Here is a 14279-nt window from a genome sequence, read left to right as displayed (position 1 = left end):
ACTGCGTGTTTCTATGAAGGCCTAGGCTGGAAGGGGAGGGTTAGGGAGGGGAGGGCTGAACAAGGCTAGGGAGGTTAGGGGAGGGCTGGGGGTGCTGGGGAGGGCTGCAGAGGGCAGGGGAGGGTTGGGGAGGGCTGGGGGCAGGGGAGGGGAGGACTGGGGAGAGTGGGAAGGGCTAGAGAGGGGCACAGGTGCTCAGGACCCTCCAGAAGCCCAGGCCCCGTGCTCAGACTTTGGCTGCCAATGAGAGAGGCACAGAGACGAAACAAGAGTTGGACAATGACTATAACTCACCCACCTCAGCCCTTCTCCAGGCAGCATCTAGCCCTTCCCGGGTCCAGAATCCTACCCCTCGTAGCATCCCTGAGACACAACGCCATGGCCAGTTCCTACGCCTGACTCAGCAGCCTTCCACCTAGCTCCTGGCCAAGAAGCACCCAGGCCACTTAGGCCAGCCTTACCACCCGCCATGCCTCCAGTCCCCCACTGTTCTCCAACACAGAATCCGCCTGACAGCCACAGTCGGCAGGCTCTGTGACTCCCACCTGCCAAACGCCTGAACCTCCCATAGATGGGGCAGCCCCTGGCCTCACCACCCCAGAGTTCCACAAACACCCCTGCCCTCTGCTGTGAGGTTAGTCCCGCCCCCAAAGCCATATCACATGTCTGGTCTAGTCTGAAAGTAACTGTATTTGGAGATGGAATTCCTTCCTTACTTCCTTCCTTGCTTCCTTCCTTCCTTCCTTCCTTTTTCCCTGTCTCCCTCCCTCCCTCCCTTCCTTTCTATTTGCTTGTTTGAGACAGGGTCTCTTTGTACAGCCCTGGCTGTCCTGGAACTCGCTCTGTAGACCAGGCTGGCCTTGAACTCACAGAGATCCGTCCACCTCTGCCTCCTGAGTTCGAGTGCACACATGTGCTACAGCAGGTGAGAGGCAGAGACGACTTGCAGGGGTTGGTTCTCTCCTTCCACCGCGTGAGTTCCAGAGCAGAACTCGGGCGTCAGGACTGTCTCTGAGACATCTTGCTGCCCCTAACTTTTTTTCTTTGAGTCAGGATGTCATGCAGCCCAGGCTAACCCTAAACTCAGTATGTAGACAAGGAGGGTTTTTAACTTCCGATTCCCCTGTTCCCGTCTACCGAGAGCTGGGATTACCTGCATCAACACACGTTAGGAGGGGCTGATGATCGGACCCAGAGCTTCATGCCTTCTAGACAAGCAGTCCTTCCACTGAGGTACACCTCCAACCAAGCTAAAATTTTTGGGGGGACAGGGACTCAGTGGGTAGCCCAGAAGGCTTCAAACTCACAATCCTCCCATGTGATCTCGCCCAGTTCTGGGACTACGGGTACACACCACACCTGATTTGAAAAGTAGGGTCTTAAAGGAAATACATAAGGTAAAACAAAGTCATTATTTAAGCCGATTGCTGTCAATTATAGGAAGAGGAATATGGCCTGCAACCTCAGCACCAAGAAAGCCAAGGCAGGAGGATCCCTAAGAGTTGAAAAAGGGGGAGAGGGGACAGAGACACACACAGAGGGAAGACCACACGGACCATTAGGAGAACACCGTCACCGGCAAGCCACAGCCACCGGCAAGCCACAGGCCTTAGAAGGACCCCCCCCCCACAGAACCCCATCTTGGATCTCTAGCCTCTAGAATTAAGGCAAACATATCAGTGCTCCTCCAGCCCTCTGCCACGGTCTCTGTCTCTCTCCTCTCGGCTTCCCCCAGTATGCACCCCATCATACCCTGTCCACCTAAGGAAGTGCCCCTGCCCCTGCCCTTTGACGGGGTGGTAGCTAGGGACGGACTGTCGTCTGAGGGAGAACGGCACCGTTCCGTTCGCCTTATTCTTCCTAAACTTTTATACCATGATCCAGCACTCCACACCTGGCAAGAAAAGGGCCAAGTTCCTCCCATGCAGGGTAAACAGGGCTCCATGGACAGACGGACGGACTCGACTGGAGTCCTCAACCACGCTCGGCAGGTGCTTTACCACTGAGCTGTAGTATAGGCATGGCTTTCCCCTTTTTGGAGCAAGGATCTCATGCAGCAAAGGCTGGCCTCAAACTCACTGTACTCAAAGGATGACTGTGGACTCTGTTTCCGCCTCTGCTCTGCATTCTGGGCAGGCACCAGAGCCCGGTTTCTGGGGTGATGGGGCTCAAGCCCATGCTAGGCAAGCTCCCTGACAGGTAAGCTGCACCCCGGCCCCAATCTCACTTTTTATCTCCAGACAGGGTCTCCATGATTTGTCCAGGCTGGCCTTGAACTTTGCAATCCTTTTGCCTTAGCCTCCCAGGCAGCTTGGATTGTGGCCTGTGCCCATTTTTGTGCTGTGCACTGTTGTAGGTCCTTCTTGCTAGTTTGGGGGGGCCTTGTGGTCAGGGGTGAATGCGGGAGTCGAGACAGGGTTTCTCTGTGTAGCCCTGGGCTGTCCTGGAACTAACGCTGTAGACCAGGCTGACCTCAGATTCGATATTCCTCTTGTATCAACCTGCCGAGGGCTGACAAACAAGCGTGAACCAACACATTGTTAGAGCTCCATTTTCACCAAATGATGCCCGGGGTCGGGGATCGGGGCATGAGCCACCCAAGACTCTGCCTCAGCCCCAGTCCAGGCAGGGACGCCCTTATCACTGCCCTTGCTCTCCGGAAATCTGCTGCCATTACCCACTGCTCAGACACATAGGTGACCTGGGCTTCCAGATTTTTGTCTTGTTTTTTTGTTCTCCCAGACAGGGTTTCTCTGTGTAGCCCTGGCTGTCCTGGAACTCGATCTATAGACCAGGCTGGCCTCCAACTCGGAGATTCTCCTGCCTCCACCTCCCAAGTGCTGGGAGGATTGAAGGCATGCGCTACCACCACCCGGACCAGATTTATTTTTAAATCTTGCGTGTGTGTCCCTGCGTGTGTGCGTATGCATGTGCGTGTGCTGTTAGGCTAGAACCCAGGACCTCTGCATTCTCAGTGAGTGCTCTACCACGGAACCACACCCCCCAGTCCTAGCACTGAGATTTTTGACCCCCTCCCCAAGCGATTTCAGTGAGCTCCAGAACCCTGGCACCTTCTGAAGCCTCAATCACATGGAAATGTTATGTGACTCTTTATGACGGCCCCTCCCTGACGTCCCAGGCAGGGAGAAGAACCAGGCTCTCTTGGAGCTGCCTTGTCCCTTAAATCCCACCACCCCCAGGCCGTCCAAGCGCTGAGTTCACCCTCACTTGGCCCAAATGGTCCAGGCCTGGGACCCTGGGTCCCGTCCGCCCTCCCTGGCCCCTCCCCCTCTGACTTTCACTTCTCCTCTGCGTTTCCCCCGGCCAGTTTTTAGCAGACTTAGGCTAGCTTCTCGTTAGTAGTTACCGAAAACGGGGCTAAATATAGAGAGCCCGAGGACTGCCCCTCACCCTCCGGGCCCCACTTGGCCTGTCCCCTGGGTCCTCTGCCTCCACAGTCTTCATCGAGTCTGTGGCCTGGGAGCCCCCGTGGGCAGGGCCGGGCGCTGCCGGGAACCTCTGTGGGCCCAGCTGGCCCAGCCCCCTGCCTCCCCGGGAGTGGCATCTTACGCCTCCCAACCCTACAGCTGTCCCAGGTAACCTCAAGGGACTGAACACTTGTGTCCTGTCAGGAGGGTGGAGATTCAGAGAGCAGACACAACAAGAGGGGTGGTACACAGCCCGGCCACATCCAGCAAGGACGACCTCTCCTCCCCGACACGGGTGTGTACAGATCCCAGAGAGGAGTGCACATCAGGGACGCCACCCTTCACGGCCTCGGTCTGGAAGGGACGTGTGTTTGGAACAGATGAATGAATGCAAGAGAGGGCCCTGGTGCACAGAGTCAACGTTATCCAAAGCAAGCCACAAAGCCTCCGCCGGCCACCGCCCAGGACGCCTTACATACAACGCCTTACATCCAGCCCAGGTTGCAGGGCTTGGTCCTGTCTAACACACCCTGAGATGCCAAAGCAGCCCTTCCTGAAGCTGTAATAGAGGAACCGGGGGACATGACTCAGTGGGCGAAACACCTGCCGTGCAAACATGAAGGCCTGGGTTCAAGTCCCTGGAACGCTGTTTTCAAAAAGCCAGGTTGGGTAAGGCTTGTTCTGCAGCCCCAGTGCTTCGATGGCAAGACGAGAGGTAAAAACTACCTAGGAGCTGGCCAAGCGGCTAGCCCGTGGTGAAGACGGTCGAAGGCGAGGACTGACATCCTGCGGTTGACCTCTGACCTCCACACAGGCTTTCCCAGACTCACATTTACATGTGTGCACACACTCGTATTACGCACACCCACGCACGCAAGACCTACAGGGAGACACACGCTTAGACATGACTTTGACATGAAGCCACAGGCTGGTGTACAAAAAGTCCATCCAGATATGTGTACACACACCTGTGTTTGTCATGTCCAGAGTGGCACACAGACGCCAGCACATTGGTAAATTCAGAGGCTCAGATACTCTGACACGCACACACCCATGTGCAGACTCAGAGTGTCAGAGATAACCAAGAAGACCCCCGAGACACTTCGGAGAGCCCGAGACGAGGCGGCGAGTGTGTCCGCCCAAGGCCACACAATGTATCAATCACGTCCTCACAATGTATCGATTCTCGATGTTACTGGTGAAAACCGTAACAGCTCCTGGGTAGGACTTTTTTTTTCACCCTTCAGAAATCCCCAGTAAAGGGTCTAACATTTTGTCCAGGGCGACAAGTTCTTGCTTGACCTCCAGCCAGGAGGAGTCGGTAGTGAAACAGTCATGATGTATGTGTAGACGGTCTGGACCTCACATAGACACTGAACAGGCGTACATGTATGTATACACCCACATAGTCACCTAGGCGAATGCATACATGCCAATCTGTCATCTTCCACTTCCATCATTTATATCCTCGCTCAGACACCTCCTCCAGGAAGCCCTCCCTGCCACCATGATAGCTGAATTGGATACCTTTTGGGGTCTACCATCCCTGCTCTCCCCCCCATCCCAGCCCTGACCACCGCAGGACTGTCCTTCCCACTGATCATGGCGCCCCAACAGGACAGATCTCAAGCTGCCTGGCTCTGTTGTATTTCCAATACCAACACCCAACACAGAAAACCGCCCAGCAGGCAGAGGTTGTTGAAGGGACCCGGCGATGCCCCCACATACTTATGTACACAGGAGGGACACACACCGGGCCCGGACTCATGGCTGTGGTCACCCAGGAACTTGGCACACACTTGGCAGCGAGCCATTGTGAAGCAGTGATTCCTTGCCATGGCCCAGCGCTGTGCCCGGGTGTCACTTGTGTCACCTTAGGGTGCCAGGTACACCCCTGAGGTGTGCTCAGTCTGCACAGAGACGTCCACCTTCCATGGAATGAGTCACCACATATGAATCACCTGGTGCGGTGCCTGAGCAGCGTTCACGCGGGGCCAGCGTGTGTAGTAATCCACAAACACATAATGTATGCGCCATGGGGAACGCCAAAGCGGGATGGGGCGACGGAGGGATGGGACGACGGAGGGACGGGACTCGTGCCGTTTCCACTGGGGAGGCCAGGAAGACTTTCTCGAGGAAAGAACCACCCAGGTCAGTGAAGTCAGGCAAGGAACCATTGCTACCGGATCCATACATGGACAGCCACGCACAGCGGCCCCCAACACGGCTTATTCACAAGCTAGGCAGGAGTGGCGAAGGCAGGACTGGGAATTCCACACCCACACGCACGCATATGCACACCTGCACACACCGGCTCGGAGGAGAACGCAACAGCTCGGTCTTCCAAGCCTGTTGCAGCTTCAGCCAAGCTGCCCAGCCCACCGTTCCCCACACGAAGTCCGGCTACCAACACCTAACTAACTCCCTCCCGGTCTTTGGTCCCCTCCGCGGGGAGATGGACTGGAAGCTCCCGGGTGGCCACTGCAAAACAGCAGCAGAGAGCTGAGGAAGGAGACCCGGGGAGGGTAGAAAGGGGCGTTCCTGAAGCACAGGACCCAACACCAAGGAGGACAGCTCAAGAGGAGGTGCGGAGCGGGAGGGTCTGCAGGGGTGGTCGGCAGAGCCGTCCCAAATGTGCAGTCTGTCCTCCCCCGCCCTTGAGAAGGCATTAGTCTCTTACCTGGAGCCCCCATGCTGGAGTGAACCATGCTGCCCGCCAGCCAGGGCTGGGGAACAACTGTGTCATCTCCCCGCCCTCTCTGGGGGCCAGCCCTCCCTGCCGGAAGTCACCCCAGGAGGAAACCACAGGGTCGGTCCGCCCCCTTCGGAAGGGAAAATACCCTGGCCCACAGACCTACCCCAGCGGCCCAGTCGACCCCAAGTCATGAGTGCATTTGAGGGTGGGGGGTTAGTGGGGTGGAAAGCGAGGGGACTGGAAGAACTGACTGTCACAGGGGCCACCACACCAGGAGGGGCCACCACACCAGGAGGCGTCTCTACGGTTCTCCTGTCCCTCAGCGTGGAGTGAACACATCTGGAACAGGGCTTGTGGGGCTGAGGGAGGCGAGGACACAATAACAAGGCGAGCAGGATTTGGGGTTTACTCGGGGAGGGCTCTCAGTCCCTGACCTAACAGGTGTCACGTTACGGCTCGGTATTCTGCGCTTCGTTTCACAAACAAAAAGACAGAATCCCAGAGAAGTGAAGTGTTTTCTTTTTCTTTTTCTTTTTCTTTTTCTTTTTCTTTTTCTCAAGGACCCAGGGCCAGGAAGCAACAAAGTCAAAAAACCAGGATGCTGTGAACCGCCCGACCAAAGCCTGCAACCTGTGTCACAGGTAAGGCATCCCGAACCGCCACTAGGAAGAAATAGTGCCCGTGGGCAGTGGCAGTGAGGAAGACAGCTCGAACCCGTAGCCAGTGACCGCTAGACGTCTGTCAGAGGCCAGATGCATGCACCCGGGGCAGTGGAGCCGAGCGCGAGTCCGGAGGTTTCCTGTGGGGCCCTTTCCGCAGCTCCACTCTCAGCCCTGCGGTTTTCTCGAAGCCCGCCAGAGGGCGGCAGCGTCCAGCCAAAGGGCTGGAGGGCGGGGCCGGCTGCGGAGGAGGGAGCCCCGCCCTCTGCTCCCTCCCAGCCCGCATCCTCCCCCGCCCCGCGCGCACACCTGCGAGGGTCACACAAAGGCGCAGGACTCGGGCGGGCGCACAGTGGCGCAGACAAAGGCTCGCCCGAGCCAACTGTCCCCTTCTACGTCTCAGCTCCTGGGGTCCGAGGTTGCTGGGCGGCCCTGGCTGCTCCCAAACAGCTCTCCTGTCTACTAGGGCCAACCAGGACACTTTACACCCCAAGTTGGAGGGTCCCCCAAACCACACGTGCGCACGCACAGCTGCTTGGATTCATCCTTCTGCAACCATACACACGCTCAAGTATTTCTCCTCAGACCTCTAGCATTCTACACGAACGCACGTGCGTGCGCGCGTGCACACACACACACACACACACACACACACACACACACCTCTGCAGGGTTCTGACACCAACCCTCCCTCCAGACCCAGGTCCCTCCACTACACGTACACCTCACACAGACCCACGGGCACAGGGCACGTCGACACATGTGGACAGCCCAGGCCTGGTCACCTGTGCCCATGCTCCATGTGCATAGCCATGAGGGACACAAAGAACTGAGTACCCTCTGCCCCCAGCCCTGTGTGCTTGGACACCCCAAGACCTGGCAGGTGGGCCTGCTGGGAATGAACGCGGCTCTTACGACACACTCGGAGGGGACAGTGTCTAGGTATCTACACTCTACGGCATCCATTATCGGAAAGGCCGTTCCAGAGGACATCTCCAGACCACACAGCAGCCAGCTGCAGAATTTCTATACACGGGGGTCTTCCCGGCAGGAGTCAGGTGGCCGTAGGGTAGTGGATTCTTTCTTGTCTCGGAGCCTAATTTGCCCAATAAGCTCCATTTTCATTTAGGATTTATGTTTGGATGGGTTGGAAATCAGAGTGGGGGAGGTGCTCAGGGCGTTTTGGAGGGATTCGATTCAGCTGGTGCCCTCCCCCACACCCCACCCTGTACTAACTCAACATCATGCCTAGACACCAGGCTGGGCCCCAGATGGTGAGCAAGGAAAAGAGGGGCCACCCGTCGCCAGTGTGACATTCCTGGGTCTGCAGGTGAGGCCAGGGTGGGAAGGCCTCGATGGGCCCCCCAATTGCCACCCTGTCCCCTTCCGCGCTGAACGCTGCGTCTGAGCCTCCAGGCTTGGTGCGGGGGTCCTGAAGAACAAAAGGGACACAATTTGGGACACGTGACATGGGGTGTGGCAGTGTGAATGGGAGAGGTAAGGGGTGGGGAGTGGCTTCCCTGCCACAGAAGAGGTCTGGAGCCCCAGTGGGTAAGGCACTGGGGAGCAGTGGGGGCCACTCCAGGTGCAGGCAGCCTGCAGGGAGGCGGTACAGGGCAGGCCAGACCGGGCTCAAGGCTGAGCGGTAATTAAAGGAGACGCAGGGGGCTCCCCAGGGCCAGCGGGGCCGGTAACTGACACGCGGGCCCCATTGCTCCGCTCATATTTCTCACCGGATCGATACGTTTGACTCCCGACAAGACAATAATCGCTTGTACGCGGCCGGCGAGTCGATCAAATACATTATTAGAGCGAGGTCCCCCGGGGGCCTGCCGGGGAGCCGTAGGGGGGAGCAGCCAGCCCACCGGGGACAGTAGAGTGAGATTCTTCACCCCTCACGGCCCCCTGCCATGGCCTCTTCCTCTTGGCCACCCCTGGGGACCCTCCCCGTGGCTCAGTCCTCTGGGTTCTCTCTCTCTGGACTCCGGCTATCTTTAGCAATCTTATCACCTAGTCTTGGCCTGCACGGAGACTCAAAGGGTCCCTCCCCTAGGCGATGCTCTCATCTGTAGGGCTGAGGCCTGCAGTTGCTCAAGGAGACCCCTCAGACCCCTAGACTGGTGGGAGACACAGAGACAGAGTCGCAGGCCACGGAATTGATAGTTGCGACAGAGGATGAACCTGGGCCTAAGACTCACTGGTAGCAATCTTCGGCCCAGCCTCCATTCTGGATGTAAACGCCTTGGTCTGCAGGGGAGCCCAGGTCAAGGGGGGCAGCCTCTGGGGGTTTAGGGACAACTGACTTAGGGGCCTAACAAATAGGAAAACAGAACGTTAGTGGTGGCAAACAAACTCATTCAGACAGGGATATGTAGCTGGTCTCACCGCCCCATTTACGTTCCAGTCACTCCCAGCCTGAAAGCACCAAATGCCCATCTCTTGTCTGCTCTCTTGGCTTCTGGGCTCCAACTGAGCTCTTTTAATTTTAGGAAGATTTACTTTATCTTACATTGTATGGGTGTTCTGTCTGCATGTATGTCTACGCACCATGTGTGTTCCTGGAGACCACGGAAGTCAGAAGAAGGCCCAGAATTCCCTGGAACTCGAGTTACAGATGGTTCTGAGCTGACACGTGGGTGCTGGGAACTGAGCCTCGTTCCTCTGCAAGAGCAGCGACAGCTCTTAACCGCTGAGCTGTCTCCCACCCCCTTAAATATATCGCTTTTATATATTTCTTCATCCCCTGGGTGTGAGGTTCCCTCAGTACTGCTTCTCCAGGGGCCCAAGTCAATCAGGTTTCAGGGCTAGGCATGGAGTTCAGATAAAAGACTGTCTTAGCTTGTACAAAGCCCTGCCCGGGTTTCGATCCCCCAGTCTCTCAAAACTAGGCATGGTGGTGCGTGCCTGTAATGCCAGCACTTGGGAGGTGGAGGCAGAAAGATCTACATATTAAGTTCAAGGCTAGTCTGGGCTACACGGGGCCCATCTCAAAAAACAAGCAAGCAAACAAAAAATCAGACAAATTAAGGACTACCATCTGCTGACTTAAGATTCTTCAGCAGCGGGGCGACGGTGGTGGCGGGGGTAGCAGCAACATTCCCGCCTGTTTTGTGTTACTCGAGCAGACATATCATTCTAACCATCTGAGGATGAGTCTGTTGTCTCATTTTGCTAAAGAATTAGGGCTTAGAGAGGTAACATCAGCTGACCTGAGTCACATAGAATGTGACTGGTGGAGTGAGGATTTGAACCTAAGTCCCTCCTATCTGTAGCTTGCTCTCTGTGCTGTGGGTTTCTTAGAGACCTTGGGTTTTAGGGATTAGGATTCAGCATTCTGTCTTCACTGTGGGCTTCTTTGTTAGAATTTGAAGTCCTTCCCATCATCTGACAGCCAAGAGAAGGAGATGCCCTTTGCCCAAGAGCATCTTAAGAAACAACACTGGGAACCCTCCCCTACAGCCCACAGCTGAGTCTGTGGCCCCTATGCCCGTGGGTTCCCTATGTAACCCTGGCTGGCCTTGAACTCACAAAGATCTGCCTGCCTCTGCCTCCCGAGTGCTGGGATTAAAGGCGGGCACCACCGCCGCCCAGCTCAAAGAAAAATTTTAAAGGGCTGAAGATATGGCTCAGTGGTTAAGAGTATCCACTGTTCTTCCAGAGGACCAGAGTTCGGTTCCCAGCACCCACATCAGGTGGCTCTCAACCACAGGGGATCCAGCTCCTCTGACTCTCATGGTCACCTGAACACACCCTCGCAACAGATACATATCCACATAAAATAATAAATCTAAAAACAATTTAAGGCTGCTCATGGTGGCATGTGCCTTCAATGCCAGCACTCGGGAGGCAGAGTCAGGTGGATCCCTGTGAGTTCAAGGCCAGCCGGATCTACAGAGTGAGTTCTAGGACAGTTAGAGCTACATTAATGGGGAGAACCTGTATCAAAATAAAACCAGAAAAACAAGACACACAAAAAAGATAGAACTCTAGCCGGGCATTGGTGGCACACACGCCTTTAATCCCAGCACTCTAGAGGCAGAGGCAGGCGGATCTCTGTGAGTTCGACAGAGTGAGTTCCAGGACAGCCTCCAAAACAATACAGAGAAACCCTGTCTCAAAAAAAAAAAGATAGAACCCCTGGAATAAAATGGAGGGGCACCCTGCAGAAACCTTCCATGATGAGACATTTTTACACAGTAATTTGAGGACAGAATTCAGAAGACAAGGCCTGTGAGGAAGGACATTGCAGGCAGTGGGAACAGAAGAGGAGATGGCCCCAAGGCAGCAAAGAAGGAGGCTGGTACAGCCAGAGTTCTGAGAGTGGAGAAGATGCTGGACAGCGGTGAGGATGCAGGCGGGGCTGGACCACTCAAGCCTTGCAGCCAACATTAGTTTTCAAGCCTCGCCATGTAGCTCACTGGGAGAATCCAGTGAGTACCTGGGACATGGCTCAGTACACGGAGTTCACGTAAGCAGCGTCAAAGCAAGAAAAAGAAAAGTTAAAATTTAATCCAGGCACAGTAGGAAGGTTTTAAGTGAGAAGTGGCACCATTCTGTCAACAGTGTGCGTGGGGGGGGAGTGCGCATGCGTGTGCAGGTGTGTGTTCAAGTGCGTGTGCACACATGCATCTGCAGGGATGCATATTCCTCAGGGGCCGCTCGCCCTGCCTTTGAAGACGAGGTCTCTCTCTCGCTGGTGCCTGTCTCTCCTCCTCCTCCCCAGGACTCAAGTGTTGTTATCTGTGCTGGGAATCAAACTCAGGTCCCTAGACTTGTGCTGCAGCCGGGTTACCAATGACTTACCTCCCAGCCTTTCTGTGAGCATTTTAAAGACTTTTTAAAAATTACTTTATGTGTATGGGTCCTTTTCCTGCATGTATGTGTGCCATGTACATGCCTGGGGACCACAGAGGCCAAGGGGGCACTGGACCCCCAGGCACTGGAATTACAGACAGATGTGGGCTGTCATGTGGGGTGCTGGGAATTGAACCTGGGTCCTCTGCAAGAACTCTTAACGTCTGAGCCATCTCTCCAGCCTCTCCCTGTGTGAGCATTTTAATGAGCACTTGGGGCTTCTGTAGAGGCTACACCGACAGGCACGGGGGTGGGAGGCAGCTGGCGTGACAAGGCACAACCAGGTCATAGCAATAGGGTTCGAGAAAAGAGGCAGGCATTCCTGGAGATGGTTTTGCCAATAGGCAAAGCAAGATTTGGAAACAGGCTGAGGAGACGGTGGAGTCAAGAATGAACCCCTGGTGCCTAGAACGATCTTTCCACCATTGGAGATAATGAAGGAGAGCACTAAGCTCATGAAAATTAGAGCCCAAAGAGATGTCAACCTTGCAGGAGATGGCAGCCAGTGACAGCAGAGGCGGCGTCTGCACCTCCCCCTTCCCCCTTTGCCTCCTCCTCCCCTTCCTTTGAGACTGGATCTCGTCATGTAGCCCAGGCTGGCCTTGAACTTTTGATTCTCCCGCTCAGCAAGTGCTAAGATGACAGGTGTGTGCCCCTACACTTAAATGGATGGAAATCTTCTGGTAGATACCCTGAGTCAAGAGATCCCTCGGGAAGAGATTCGGGTAAACTGGGGACAAGATGGGGTGTGGGAAGGCTGGGACAGTGGTCCAGGTACGGGAGAAGGATGGAGCCACTAGGATCAAATGAGCACAGGGACTCAAGGCGGGGTCCACAGGCCCCGTAGACTGGATGGGCAGATGCTGAGGTTTTCTCCACTGGGCAGAGGGGAAGAAAGGACATGTTAGTGGCAGCAGGGGGATGACCCCAGGCAGTGGCACGGGCTTTATGAATCCACATGGACACAAGCAGGCATTCTTCCCCACACCCCGACGCCACCCCCATTTCCACAAAGCTGCTAGGGTTTCCAGTTCACCTCAAGGAAGAAGAGAATCTCTGCAATGTGGCTCGGAGGCCATAAAAGCTCACCAAGGCTGGAGAGGCGGCTCAGTGGTTAAGAGCACTGTCTGCTCTTCCAGAGGTCCTGAGTTCAGTTCCCAGAAACCCATGTGGCAACTCACAGCCACCTGTTACTCCAGCTCCAGGGGGATCTAGCAACTTCTTCTGGCCTCCATGGGCACCAGGTCTGCGTGTAGTGCACAGGCAGGCATGCAGGCGAAACACCTACACACGCACGCACGCACGCACGCACGCATACACCCGTCATCGTGAGGTGCCTGCTCTGGCACTGACCACCTGATGACCGAGGGTGATTACCCCGCGCTCAGTTCACCATCTCTGACTAGGAGACAAATGCATTCTAAGCTCATTCTGTATCACAGTATAGCCTTGAGCTTGTGGCAATCCTCCTGCCTCAGACCCACCCGGGTGCTAGGATTACAGGAGAGAGCCACAGGTGGTTCATTTGTTGGCGTGTGTGTGTGTGTGTGTGTGTGTGTGTGTGCCTGAGAATGTATGTGTGTGGAGGCCAAGGTCAACTTTAGATGTCTTCCTCAGTTGCTCCCCACATATCATCATCATCATCATCACTATCATCATTATCACCATCATCATCATAAATTTGGTTTTTCCAGACAGGGATTCTCTGTGTAGCTCTGGCTGTCCTGGAACTCACTCCGTAGACCAGGCTGGCCTCGAACCCAGGTTCACTTGCCTCTGCATCCCAAGTGCTGGGATTAAAGGTGTGCACCGCCACCACCCAGCTTATTATTATTATTTTTAAGATAATCTCTTACTGGACCTGGAGCTCACTGCTGCCTAGTCTGGCTGGCCAGTGAGCCCCAGGGATGCTCCTGCCTCTGCCGCCCCAGCACAGGCATAGCATGAATGCACTGCCTGTGTCCAGCCTGTTTTTAAACACGAGTGCTGGAGATCAGACTCACGCTTATGTGGCAAGCCCTCCCGACCTGCTCAGCCTTCTTTTACGAGGTCTCATTGTGCTGCCCAGGCTGGTCTTGAACTTACTACCTTCCCACGTGGGTGCAGGGGGCATTCACTGCTGCAACAGGCTCTTTCAAGCAGCCACGGAGAGATAGGACAGGGGAGGGAGGGGTGTGTGTGTGTGTGTGTGTGTGTGTGTGTGTGTGATATGTATGTCACCCATGTGTGTGGAAGCCAGAGGACAACCTCAGGCATCATCTTCAGAAATACCTCCTTTGAGACAGGGTCTCTCCCTAGCCAGCAGCTCACCAAGTAGGCTAGACCGGCTGGCCAGTAAGTCCCAGAAATCCTCCTGCCTCTGCCACCCCAGCTCTGGGACTATGAGATTGTGACAACACACCCAATATTTTTTAAGTGGGTTCCAGGGCTCAAATTCATCCTCAATCTCCTCACTGACAGAGCCACGCTCGGGATCCCTTCTCATTAACAAAATGGTGTGTTTGTTTTGTGTTCTTCCCATTTTAATCACGGGGAAGCTAAGAACAGTCACAGAGCAAAGTCCCGGGGTCTTGCTGACGCCAGATAGTGAGTCTCTTGCTACCCTGCACATGTCTCATACTATGTCTCCTAGGAAGAGTCCTT

The 14279-nt window shown here is 55.3% G+C and overlaps 1 protein-coding gene across 12 annotated transcripts in view; it reads right to left on the bottom strand.

The window, feature by feature from the left end:
- Pou2f2 (POU class 2 homeobox 2) overlaps window positions 1–14279 on the bottom strand; it is an 84393-nt gene that overhangs the window by 32136 nt on the left and 37978 nt on the right. For 11 of the 12 annotated variants that reach the window (XM_040734410.1, XM_040734412.1, XM_040734415.1 and 8 more), the window contains exon 1: window positions 6109–6175. The exons of the other annotated variant lie outside the window; for it this stretch is intronic. In XM_040734410.1, the coding sequence (XP_040590344.1) occupies window positions 6109–6136 (28 nt within the window). In that variant the 5' untranslated portion in view covers window positions 6137–6175. Of the gene's footprint in view, window positions 1–6108; window positions 6176–14279 lie in introns of those variants that run through there. 12 annotated transcript variants of the gene reach the window in all.

The sequence above is a fragment of the Mesocricetus auratus genome, unplaced genomic scaffold (genome assembly GCF_017639785.1).
Source record: "Mesocricetus auratus isolate SY011 unplaced genomic scaffold, BCM_Maur_2.0 Super-Scaffold_100038, whole genome shotgun sequence".
Lineage (NCBI taxonomy): Eukaryota > Metazoa > Chordata > Mammalia > Rodentia > Cricetidae > Mesocricetus > Mesocricetus auratus.
This window is presented reverse-complemented; position numbering and strand designations above follow the sequence as displayed.